Here is a 12500-nt window from a genome sequence, read left to right as displayed (position 1 = left end):
ACAGTGGCCGTGGTTGCCACTTCTACCTGGCAGCATTAGGGTCGCTGGTTCAAATCCCAACCATGAAACTACCTGCTTGAGTTTGCATGTTCTCCGTGTGCCTGTGTGGGTTTCCTTCAGGTACTCTGGTTTCCTCCCACATTTAAAAGACATGCTTGTAGGTTAGTTGGCTCCAGTCTAAATTGGCCCTATTATGTGTAGCAGTGAGATATAGGGACCTTAGACTGTAAGCTGCTTGAGAGCAGGGACCATATGAATGTATAATAAATGTGTCTAACGCGTTGGGTAAATTGAACACGATAGATATACTGAATATATATATATGCATACAAAAACATAATATATATATTATATACACACACAAAGTACCTGCAATAAATAAATGTTTAGCAACTTAATCTGATTGTATGACTTGCTTACTGAATTGAATAAAGTCCATTTGTTCGATACAATAAGGGGACAGGGGACTGGATGTGGCATAAAAGGTCTTCAATTAAACTTCTATTTCTTACATCAGTTCATCCCTCCCAGTTATGACCATTTGTTCCACCAGCCCCTCCCTATTAGATTGTAAGCTCACAGGAGCAGGGCCCCTTCCCTTACCCTCTTGTATTGTCGCTGTATTGTCTCCTTTTATATTGTAAAGCACTGCGCAAAATTGTTGGCGCTATATAAATCCTGCATAATAATTTAATCATTTTGAATGCGATCTTACAATTATCTGTAACTAGAGATGTTTTTTGCAAACAGGTTTAGTTTCTTAATGCATCAATGAGATCATAAGACCTTCTCATTGTAATAGCAACATTTAATCTATTATTTGATCATTTAAAATATATGATCTAATAAACCGGAAAAAACAAACAAACATTCAGTTCAGGTATGGAAAAAGAGAGAAAATACAGATAGGAGCATTCTATATTTTCTATATCAGGCAATACTGGACTGTGTAACACACACACATACACACATTTTTTTTTTAATCTATATCTACTCAGCACAACTGCAATATTTTGCTGAGCTCCTAGTGTCCCTCAATAAAATATCCATAACTTGTCAGGCAATTAGCAGTATTCAAAGAGCCATGCTGCCCAGTGACACCATGCATGCAGCTAGAAATCCGCTCCGCTACCCAGAAAGACTAGAGATTTCTGCTTGGCATCCATGGTTACTGCATACACTTGCCCTGTGTTCTGACTAAAAGGAATCAACCTCCCGCCCTTCGCTATAGTCACAGATTTAAACAGATGGCGCCAATCCCGCCAACGTTCCACTGCTGAATGCGAACAATGGCAGAAAGAAAGCCAAAGCGAATTCTGCACAAATGCACTGATCTCCTTCCACGTGTGACCATTGGTAATAAGGCTCCCAAGAATGATGAAATCATATTCCACAATAGATTCTGAAACCAGCAAGAGACTGAAAAGTACATCTCAGGGCACAACATAAAGTGGAGGATGCTCAATTACAAGCTCACAGTATTCAGTGATTTTGGGGGATACCAAACTACCTGAGGAAGCATACCAAAAAAATCATCTGATCTAATGAGGAAACTCATATTATCGCACACCTGTACTCTATGATGTAAAAAAACACACATTTTAAAGCTTCATTTACAATGTGCAGATCTCAGTACCCATGTGAAGTCTAATCACACAAGCTCCACAATCTCTCATTTCTCATCACAGTGGCTATAAACGTTTAATCTTCATGTCCGTGATGGAACCATGACTTCTGAATGCTTCTATTCCCACCACAGACACAATCTGCAACCTTTATATTTTCTTGCCTCGGACTTCCTCTAGGTCAGTGGTTCTCGAACTGGGGGGGTCGTGATCCCCTTGGGGGTTGAATGATGATTAGCCAGGGGGTCACTGAATCCTGGCCTGTTCCTGAAGCCCACACAACTCTCCCAGCCTTTTTGTGGCTGCCCAGCAGGGCTGTCCCTGGCACCTGTGGCCACCCAGCTGGGCTGTTACTAGAGCCCGCTGCTGCCCACTCAGCCTCTTTGCAGCCACCCAATCAGTTTCACGGCATAGCTGGGGGGCAGAGACTAGAGGTCAGCTGACTGGTGAAGAATGTGAAGTGGGAGGGGCTGAAGGAGACCCTATCTCCTGATTTCGGCATAGGTGTCACTGCTATGAGACACCACAAAATCGGAGACACAGTGAGTAACACTACCTGTGATTACAGTTGCCATTAAAAGTACTACAGTACTCAGATGACTTGACTGATCAGAACTGCCCCCAGCACTGCCACTCTTCCCATTCCCCCCCACCAAGGAGTAAGAGAAGGAATAACAATAGAGAATACATGGAAGGGAGAGAGACAAGTGGGGGGAGGAACAAAGTAAAAAGGGAGAGAAAGAATAAGAAAGAACAACAAAGATGGCTAGAGAGAAAGATGGGGAAAAAAATTAAATTAATTAGAATAGAGAGAGATAAAGGGGAAAGAAAGGACAACAAATAAAGAGCGGTACTTCCTAAAATGTACCATAAGGGGTTGTATTACTGTACGAGTGAAAGGGACTCGGAGTGCTAAATGCCCGTGGGTAAGGGGTGCAAATGACTTATCTTGCCTTGGGTGCTGACAATCCACGCTACGAAAATAACATTTTACTGTTAGGGGTCTCCACAACTTGACACATTTTATCAAGGGGTCACGACACTAGTAAGGTTGAGAACCACTGCTCTAGGTGCTTCAGTTTCCACAACAATGTACTGATCTTTCAGATAGTCTAAACCAGGGGTCTCCACCCTACACCAACTCTGGGAACCCTGACATAAGGGGGGGGGGGAATCCATCCTGATGGGGACCACAATATAAGGGAGGGGGATGATAAAATAAAAAAGGGAGGGAGACCCTATGTAAGTGGTCTTATTTAAGGGGCTTTGATAGGGATTCAAGTTGGTTTGGAATTTGTTTGCCGAAATTATTTCTGTTCTAAATCGTGTCACGCGGATTACAAAAACTCCAAGTAAAACATTCATTTATTTAAATTTTCGGCCTGTGTATATTTGAAAATTATACAATGTACTAATATGTTTGGAGACCCCTGGTCTATACCCTAGATTACCCTATGGTGTGTGCGTGTGCGCAATGCTGGTACATGTATTTAAGCGTTGCGAAACCCAGGACCCTGCATTCACTATACAGGTGGTCCCCTAGTTACAATAATCTGACTTACAAAAAGACTCCTACTTACAAATGGAGGGAGACAACAGAAAGCGAGAGGAAATCTAGCCCCAGGAAGGGAAATTTACTCCTATAATGCCGTGTACACACGATCGGAATCTCCGATGAAAAACGTCCGATGGACGTTTTTCATCGTAAATTCCGATCGTGTGTGGGCCCCATCTGACTTTTTTCCGTCTATGAAAAAAAAACGTTAGGAAATTCCTATCTACTGTGTGCAACTACGACGGAGAAAAAACCCACGCATGCTCAGAAAAAGTCGACGCATGCTCGGAAGTATTGAACTTAATTTTCCTCGGCTCGTCGTAGTGTTTTACATCACCGCATTTTGCACGGTCGGAATTTGGTCTGACAGTGTGTATGCAAGACAGCTTGAACGGAATTCCGACGAAAAATTCCATCGGATCAGATCGTGTGTGCGGGGCATAAGAGTGTTATTATGGGTAAAGGGTGTCTCCACTGATGCTTTATCACCAAGGCTGGTTTCCACAACATTTTCAAAATCCACACAGACAGAAAAACAAACGCTACAGGGGTGTCAACCCTTCACTATGCTATCCACAAAGCTTAAAAATTGTTTTTTGGGCTTGAACTACACTAAAAACGTTTTACCTGTTCCGGATTCAACTTAAGAACAATCCTACAGACCCTACATGTTTGTAACCCGGGGACCGCCTGTATCTGGTTTCCCACAGTACATGGAAATGCAATTATTTTAGTAAATATGAACTGCCAATTACCTTTGTCTCATAATCCGTATACAGCACACTTCCATCCTCTGACTGTCCGATCAGGCTGCAGGACCCCTGACCCTCTGCCTGGGCAGTGCTGGTTGGCCCTGTGCTGATAACATGCACGCTCCCAAAAAAACAAACACGCACAGCCCTGTACGTGTGGTTACTCATTGCAATGGCCATCTCAGGCCTCTATGCAAACCGTGGATTTACAAAAGGGATCCTAAAGGCCAGCCTTTGCATTCTGATGCACTGTGGGTACAGAGCTTGTTATCAGCAAATATTTATTTTATTGTTGCTGAATGAAGAGTCAAGAAAAAATTTCCCTTCATAAAGCTAAGTGGCACCTAATTAAACCATTTGAGGCTAAAGACAACGGCTGCAGCACTCTACAATGGGAAAGTCTAAAGAGTGAGATACACAGTATAGTAGCATACAGCGTTCTGTCATCAATCCCCAGACAGACAGACACTCTCTCCTCTTCATGATTTATGATCACACAGTAAATATTTAAAATGTGTCTCACAAGATCCTCTCCTGGCTGCTTTGTGGTGTAAACATTCTACTCCTCAAAACCTGTCAAATGCCTTCACATCATAAATTGTGTCAGCCCAAGTGAAATATTTCCTTCATTGTTGAAGACAAACCCCCATCACAACAGGTGCCTCATTCGTCTGCTTAGTACGACTTCCCACACGTTGTAAACAGCAATTATCACCATGGTGGAGTACGGTCTGCACTGCCCTCCCAGGAATGAGAAGCATCTCTTGCCGCAATGTACAAGTTCAACAGGTGAGTAAGCAAACAAGAGGGACTTTTTGTCATGAATTCCACGAATAAATAATAATCTGTAGTAATATTTACACTGCAAACTGACGCATACAAGTAGGAAAGTACAATGTATTCATAAAGAGAACAGGCTCTCTCATACAACTTAACTTGATTGTAAACAATCACCTTGTAAAACAACCTATATAGTTTAAAACTGAAATAGAAGGTAAAACATTTGTATATACAGTAGATATTGAAAAAAACACCACATCTTTTTTCCCCCCATTTTTATAAGTGATCACATTTCCCCCTGTTCTCAGCTGCATAAGAGCTGGGGGAGGAGAAACAACATCACACTGATCTCCCCAGTGAAAGGCTGTGCAGGGGGCGTGTCAGAACAAGTCTGATCATTGGGGGAGAGCAAACCGAGTTCCCAGCACAGCTAGAGAACTGACCACACTGTGTTCTCCTGCTTAGTGTGGTCAGTTTTGATGGGAAAGCAGAGGAACCGACAGGAACACCAGAAATGTTTCACACAAAGGAAGCAATACAAAGAGGACAGGAGACTTTTTCATACAAGTACATGGTACAGCAGGCACATATCTGGAATATGGATGTGGGTGTAACAAACACTTTAAAACCAACATAAAGTAATTAGGCATAAGGGGCCAGTCACACCAGGACGCGGTTCATGCGCATTTCCCACACTATGTTCAGAACACACTGCACGTGCAATCTGCAGTTGGTGCCAATGCAATATTAACGACAGTGCGTTTTCCTGCACAGTACATATGTACCATGTGATCCAGTTGCAATGCGTTTTTTAAAAGTAGTGCAGCGTGCGATTTCAGCCCATTCACTTAAATAGGCTAAAAACACACTGCACCCACATCACACAGGAACCTGAGCGCGTCCCTATGCGCTTCCCAGAGTGAATCGGCCCATTGATATACCCAGAAACCAAATCACCACCAGCCTTCTCACTCTATACCAGACCAATAGGCCAAGAAGCACTTTCCACAACTGACACTCTGGGGTTGATTTAATAAAATTGGAGAGTGAATGGCAGCCAATCGGCTTCTAACTTCCAATTCTTCAATTAAGCTTTAGCAATAAAAATTGGAAGCCAATAGGTTTCTATGCAGAGCTGCACCAGATTTTGCACTCTCCAGATTTACTAAATCAACCCCTGTCTGTTGAGGGACTAACCTCTGGCAGCTGAGCTTAAAAGAGGCAGTCAGAGGACTAGTAACAAGTATCTCCCTACTGCTGATCTACCCATTACTGACTAACCATGCCCTGTTCAGCACGGTTTCCCTGTATGGAGGTGGCCATCTTAGTAGAGGCAGTGCTTTGCCTTCTCAATTCAGAACCTCCAGCAAGGAGCACAGTAGCGACCGAACCTAATCTCACTCCAGATCTCCGGACACTAGCCATGGAAAGCAGTAGTGCCTTAGATCCCATCTGCAAATTTGAGGAGGAGTCAAGGCCAAAAAGGTAGATTTTTCAAGGTACTGCTTGGGTACAATTGAAGCGGTATTAAACCCAAACATTTTATATATTACAGCAAACCAATCAGTAAGGGCCCTTTCACACGGGACGGATCCATGATGATCCGCCCCGTGAACCTCCGTTTGCTCAGCGGGGATTGCTCCGCTGATTGCCGCTGAGCCGGCGGATGACAGGGCGGTCCCCACACACTGTGCAGGGACCGCCCTGTCAGATCTCCACTCTCCCCTATGGGGGGGATCGGATGGACACAGACCGGCTGTCACCCGTTATCTCATAGGGATCAATGTATGTCCCTCCAAGAGTTGGTAAGATGCAATAAAATAAATATTTGCATTGGGGTTTAATAATGCTTTAACATTTTTAAATTCCAAATCACCTTTTTCAGTTTCTCTCTATTGTAAGTATACTCCCTATGACCTACCTCACTAACACTGCTACCAGTAGCTAGAAATATAGGAGGTGAGGGTAAAGCCGTTTCATTAACATATCCAGAGTACCATATTTTTGGGTTTGCTTATGGGCCCTGACATTAAGCCAGTTGAGACTAGTGACCCAAGAGTCCAGACCTTTTCATGCCCATGCATATCTACACTCTGAGTTCAGAAGGCAAAGCCTGGTAGAATTGTAGGGACTTATCAAGTGCAATACATAAATGGAACAGCAATTACTTTGTTTTGTTCACCTTAAAAATGTACAATTGCCTACCTGGATAAGCCATACTCTAGAGGGGGCTGGTAACGAAGCATTGGTCCATCTGAGCGGTTCTGTGGATTTGCTCTGGGGTCCCCACAATGAAAACCCATTTCCTTGGCTTTCCCATGTGAAGGAAGAGTGGAAATGATTTTGAATGGGTAGTCAGGTGGAGGACCCCTATGTTCAATTACTTTTTGCCCCCCGTTTTGGGAAGGGTTTTTGTACAGTTCATTGGACCCAGAATTTTTGTAGAAGTCCCCAGGTTGTGGGGAAAGAGGGGCACTGGTAACAGGAGCATGGGCCTTTACTCCACTAGTAGCCAGTGACAGCTGCATAAGTCTCTCACTCAGAGACCGCACATGGCCCTGCTTCAAGTCCTTTAGACCATCGTCTTGGTGAACTTTTCCTGTGTTAACCCTCTGAACAGTAGGTCGACCCTCAGTCCTCATTTTCTGATTGGTCACCCCAGTTACATAAAAAGCTGCTCCAACACTAGCATGAGGTTGTCCTCGAAAATATTGAGACTGAACTTTGGCCTCCTCATAAGTAGGGAGGTCTTCGCTGTTCTGAGCTCGAAGCGGTAGCTGTTTCTCCATCATATTCTCCACCTGGATCTCCTGCCCTTGTGGCTCCTGCCGGGCAGCATGTGGAACAAACTGGGAGTCCTGAGAAGTCAGTCCTTCGTTCTGAGGCACTTGTCCACCAGTGTAGGGAGAAATGTTCCCTGTGGCTTGTTGATGCAATGCCAGAAGGTTACGGTTGTCATTAGGATTCCCGTAACGTAGCTGCTCCTGCAGCAGTCTCTGCAACACTGTGGTGGCTGCTTGCTCTTCTGAAGTCCTCATCTCCAAAGTCGGCACCTTAAAATATAGATCCAAATGACCTAGAACAAAAAAAAAGTAGTATTTAAATTATAATTAAATTATGCAGATTTATAAAAACCGGAACATCTTATAGTACACACGCTACAATTGGATTGTGCTGTCTACATTTATATTGTAAAGCACTATGCAATCTGATTCTATATAAATCCTGTATGATAATAATAAAGTATTATCCGCGATATGAACAAAAAGATGATTTTACCTATTCAGCCCATCAAGGTTCTGAATTGTTTCTTTTTATCAGAGTGCTGGTGGTGGAAAGCGGGAAACTTTTCAGGCTGTGAAAATATATATAGAAAGAAAATCAAATTAAATTTTGCAAAAGAATGGCAGAGATTTTCCCCCCCAAAAAATATCATTTTAAAATTAAAAACAAAATAAACACCACGATTGGCAGGCCAGATGACTTGCTTCTCCAGTGACACCAGTCTTCAATTATCACACCTCCTGTATTAGGGCATCTACTATCTGGATGAAGGAGCAACAGAGAAACCTTTGGACAGCAACATTATTAATCTTGCGGGAGGGGAGTATTAGATGTGCTAGAACAGTGGTCGTCAACCCTGTCCTCAGGGCCCACTAACAGGCCAGGTTCGCAAGATAACTGAAATACATCAAAGGTGATATTTGCTGCTCAGTGATTGCAGCATTCTAGTCTGCATCTTCCCAAGGTAATACATAAAACCTGGCCCGTTAGTGGGCCCTGAGAACAGGGTTGATTACCACGGTGCTAGAAGACTACATGGATCGAAATTTGGCCGGTTCAGCAGGAACTGGCCGAACGTTGATCCATGAATGGCTGCTCCCGTTAATGAGAAGACGATCTAATCAATCTACTTCTCGTGAATGGTACTGCTGGAAAATCGCACTGGTCGGTGTATCTTGGTAGTGAGGAGGCAGGGGGGTCTCCCAACTGTCAAAATACAATACAACACAGTAGGGCCCCCCCCCCCCCATCTACACCGAATGTGTGGATGGAGGAAAATTAGTCTTTCCCCCCCCCCCCCCCATCCAGTCGGCTGCTCCAGACAATGCCTTCACCTGCTCCCAAGTCGTCCAGCGCTGCCTTCACATTAACCATCCCACAGTGTCTGCATTCACTGTACCGAGATGCTAGACCACAAATTGTATAAATTCTGGTGCACAGTGTATACACTATACTGTACAATCTTTAGGCCCCGTACTCACGACCAAACATGTGTGCTGAAACTGGTGCGCGGATCAGTTTCAGCAGACATGTTTGGCCGCGTGTAGGCCCGAGCGAAACATTTTCGGGCTGATCGGACAGGTGGAAACCTGTCCGCCCGGACATGTACGGTCGTCTGTACAGACCTACCGTACATGTCCTGCCGCCCGCCATCCCTCGCATGCGTCGAATGACTTTGACGCATGCGTGGAAGCATTTTAAAGGCAGGCCGCCCACGTCGCCGCGTCATTGTTGCGGTGACACCGCGTCATCGACGCAGCGATACCGCGTCATCGACGCAGCGACACCGCGGACACGCCCCGCGTATTGTTTACGCGCGGACCTCTGTTCGATGGTGTGTACAGCCATCGAACAGAAGTCCCCAGGCAGACATGTCCGATGAAAACGGTCCGCGGACCGGTTTTATCGGACATGTTTGCTCGTGAGTACTCGGCCTTAGAGTTACAAAACCTAGGTATTACTAGGGGAACACAAAAAAACTCCATTCAGTTAGTCCTCATTCACACTTGCGAATGGGACCGTTCGCTATTACATGTGAGGGTTTCCCAGCAATTAGCAGTGGGCAGAAGCCCCATTGAAAGCAATGAGAGGCTGACAGATCCTGCAGCTAATAACGGTCATTCGTATGCAACCGCTCATGAAGCAATTACATGCGAGTGGCCGCAGCTAGCTGCAGGAGCGGTCAGCCTCCCATCCCATTCAATGGAGATGCAGAATGGCGAGTCTCCCGCCTGTAATCACGTAGTCTGCGTTCAGGGCCAATTATTCGTAGGCAATTACTCCTTGAGAGGGAAAAGAAGGTGGGAAAAGTAAACAACATTACGGAAAAAAAATATCAAAGTCTTCTGTGTCTGCTTGACCAATATCTGCCAGACTACCCCCAGCTACAGATACCTGGTCAGCTCCCTAAAGACCCGAGATTGTCACCAAATGCCTAAAAATTGGTCTTATTGGTACTTTTATACCTACATGTATCATGACGGTTTATGTATTCTGTCTGTAATTATGTACGTATCTCCGCTCGCTTTATAAAATAAGTCTCAATCTACATTTTTTCCTTTTAGAAAAACTACTTAACAAGCCACAGGTAGCAAAAAAAAAAAAAAAAACTGCACATGGAACACCTATCTCTATGTGTTAGATTAAGTTTACAGGGTGGACCATAAAATGCACCAATTAACACCCAGTCCACATTCTTTGTCGGTTACATCAGGACTGTGAGGAAGTGACAATTACATGAGATATAATATGTAATGCAGAGCATGCAACAGGTAAAATGGTCCATTTAAAAAATATGAATGAGTAACAAAATGGTATAATTTACCCATTTAAGCTATATTCATACTAGAACCATTTTAAGCAGTCATCTATATGTAGATATAAAATCCTGATTATTGGTTATGGCCAGTAAATACAAATTATTAAAATGCATATGTCTATAGTTCAGCCACCTATAACCAGCTACACAGAAGCACTCTGCATGGAGTAACAGGGCCAGGCTGCTGCTTCTTAACTGTCCAATCAGCAAGCTAGGAGGGGGAAGGAGTTGGGATTGGGAGGTTATGCTCTTGACTAATGCTGCACCAGAGGTCGAGGACCTGGTTGTCTTCTTTGACAGGAGTTATCTATTCCACTCCACTGGCTGCAAAGAATAAACAAATCCTTTGGTGGGTAAAACATGCCCCATATAATGAGTAATTAGCTGCTTGCCTAGAGCTTCTTTAATAAAGTGTTGCCATGCAATTAAAAAAAAAAAGAAGAAGAATCTCTCTCTCTCAAAATGTATTACATATATACACATATAAAATAATTCATAATAATAAATAATTCTTAAAGTAACCACTTTTATTAAATAACACACACACACACATTCCCCTCTGGGTTATCTATGTACATTGCAGGGATTTAAAAAGGGCAAGTTCACGTTAAAATAATATCACTTTTTTGCAGGTAAAGACACAAAAATGTGAATTTACCATTTTGTGGAGCCTGTAAAGCATTGCACCCACAATCAGCAGATTACTGGTGCCATGCAAGTCTCCTGCAGACTGTCAGTGTAAGCTGTCCGACGGTACATCATACCAGAGCCGGTACAAGGCAGGGGCGGGAGGGGCGAGTGCCCTTGGCGCTACCATTTTCTACAAGAGGGGGGCGCAATCAGCCGCGGCCGACACACTAGTTGGATCAGTGTGTCAGTGGCAGTGCGTTTCATAGACAGCGCAGTGGCACTTTAGAAATTTTGTGCCGACCGACTGCGCTCCTGGCTCAGGCTCCCTTTCCTCCTCTGCGTTTCCTCGCCCCCCCCCCATGGAGGATTAATTTGGTTGATTCCGGCGTGCGCCGTGTGACGTCACGCGGCTCACGCCGGAGGCGAGGTGAGAGAGGGAGGAGGACTCGCGCAGCCTACAGGGACTCGCAGTGTCGGCGCGTGAAGAACAAGCCACGAGGAGCTTGCTGCAGAGCTGCGCCTGCCTTCACTAGCTGCGCCTGCTACTACTGACTGTAAAAAGTAAGAAAATGTAAAACAAATAACAAACTAATTTTTTTATTAAAAAAATTATGGTCATCTCAGTCCAATCCCCCCCCTTGGGGGAGGGGGGGGGGTTTGGACTGAGATGACCATAATTTTTTTAATAAAAAAAATAGAATTTTTTTAATATAAAAAAGCAGTTTAAAAAATGATTTTGTGTTATTTTGAGCTTGCCTTTTCTGTAAAAAAAAAAAACATTAATTGCAGCCTCACTGTGCCATCACATGCAGCCACTATGTGCCCACCAACCGTCGCCCCTGTGCCGTCAATTGTCGCCCCTGTGCCGTCAATTGTCGCCCCTGTGCCGTCAATTGTCGCCCCTGTGCCGTCAATTGTCGCCCCTGTGCCGTCACGCGCAGCCCCTGTGCCGTCACGCGCAGCCCCTGTGCCGTCACGCGCAGCCCCTGTGCCGTCACGCGCAGCCCCTGTGCCGTCACGCGCAGCCCCTGTGCCGTCACGCGCAGCCCCTGTGCCGTCACGCGCAGCCCCTGTGCCGTCACGCGCAGCCCCTGTGCCGTCACGCGCAGCCCCTGTGCCGTCACGCGCAGCCCCTGTGCCGTCACGCGCAGCCCCTGTGCCGTCACGCGCAGCCCCTGTGCCGTCACGCGCAGCCCCTGTGCCGTCACGCGCAGCCCCTGTGCCGTCACGCGCAGCCCCTGTGCCGTCACGCGCAGCCCCTGTGCCGTCACGCGCAGCCCCTGTGCCGTCACGCGCAGCCCCTGTGCCGTCACGCGCAGCCCCTGTGCCGTCACGCGCAGCCCCTGTGCCGTCACGCGCAGCCCCTGTGCCGTCACGCGCAGCCCCTGTGCCGTCACGCGCAGCCCCTGTGCCGTCACGCGCAGCCCCTGTGCCGTCACGCGCAGCCCCTGTGCCGTCACGCGCAGCCCCTGTGCCGTCACGCGCAGCCCCTGTGCCGTCACGCGCAGCCCCTGTGCCGTCACGCGCAGCCCCTGTGCCGTCACGCGCAGCCCCTG

General features: G+C 45.9%; 1 protein-coding gene across 1 annotated transcript in view; it reads right to left on the bottom strand.

Moving 5' to 3' along the window:
- The window catches only part of AMOT (angiomotin), a 99217-nt gene that overhangs the window by 60518 nt on the left and 26199 nt on the right, over positions 1–12500 (bottom strand). The window contains exons 2-3 of the mRNA XM_040323864.1: positions 7992–8067; positions 6918–7788 (exon numbers count right to left, since the gene is read on the bottom strand). Of these exons, the coding sequence (XP_040179798.1) occupies positions 6918–7750 (833 nt within the window). The 5' untranslated portion in view covers positions 7751–7788; positions 7992–8067. The remainder of the gene's footprint in view (positions 1–6917; positions 7789–7991; positions 8068–12500) is intronic.

This window comes from Rana temporaria, chromosome 9 (assembly GCF_905171775.1).
Source record: "Rana temporaria chromosome 9, aRanTem1.1, whole genome shotgun sequence".
NCBI classification, from domain to species: domain Eukaryota; kingdom Metazoa; phylum Chordata; class Amphibia; order Anura; family Ranidae; genus Rana; species Rana temporaria.
Note: the sequence above shows the minus strand (reverse complement) of the source record. Positions and strands in the feature narration are given on the sequence as shown.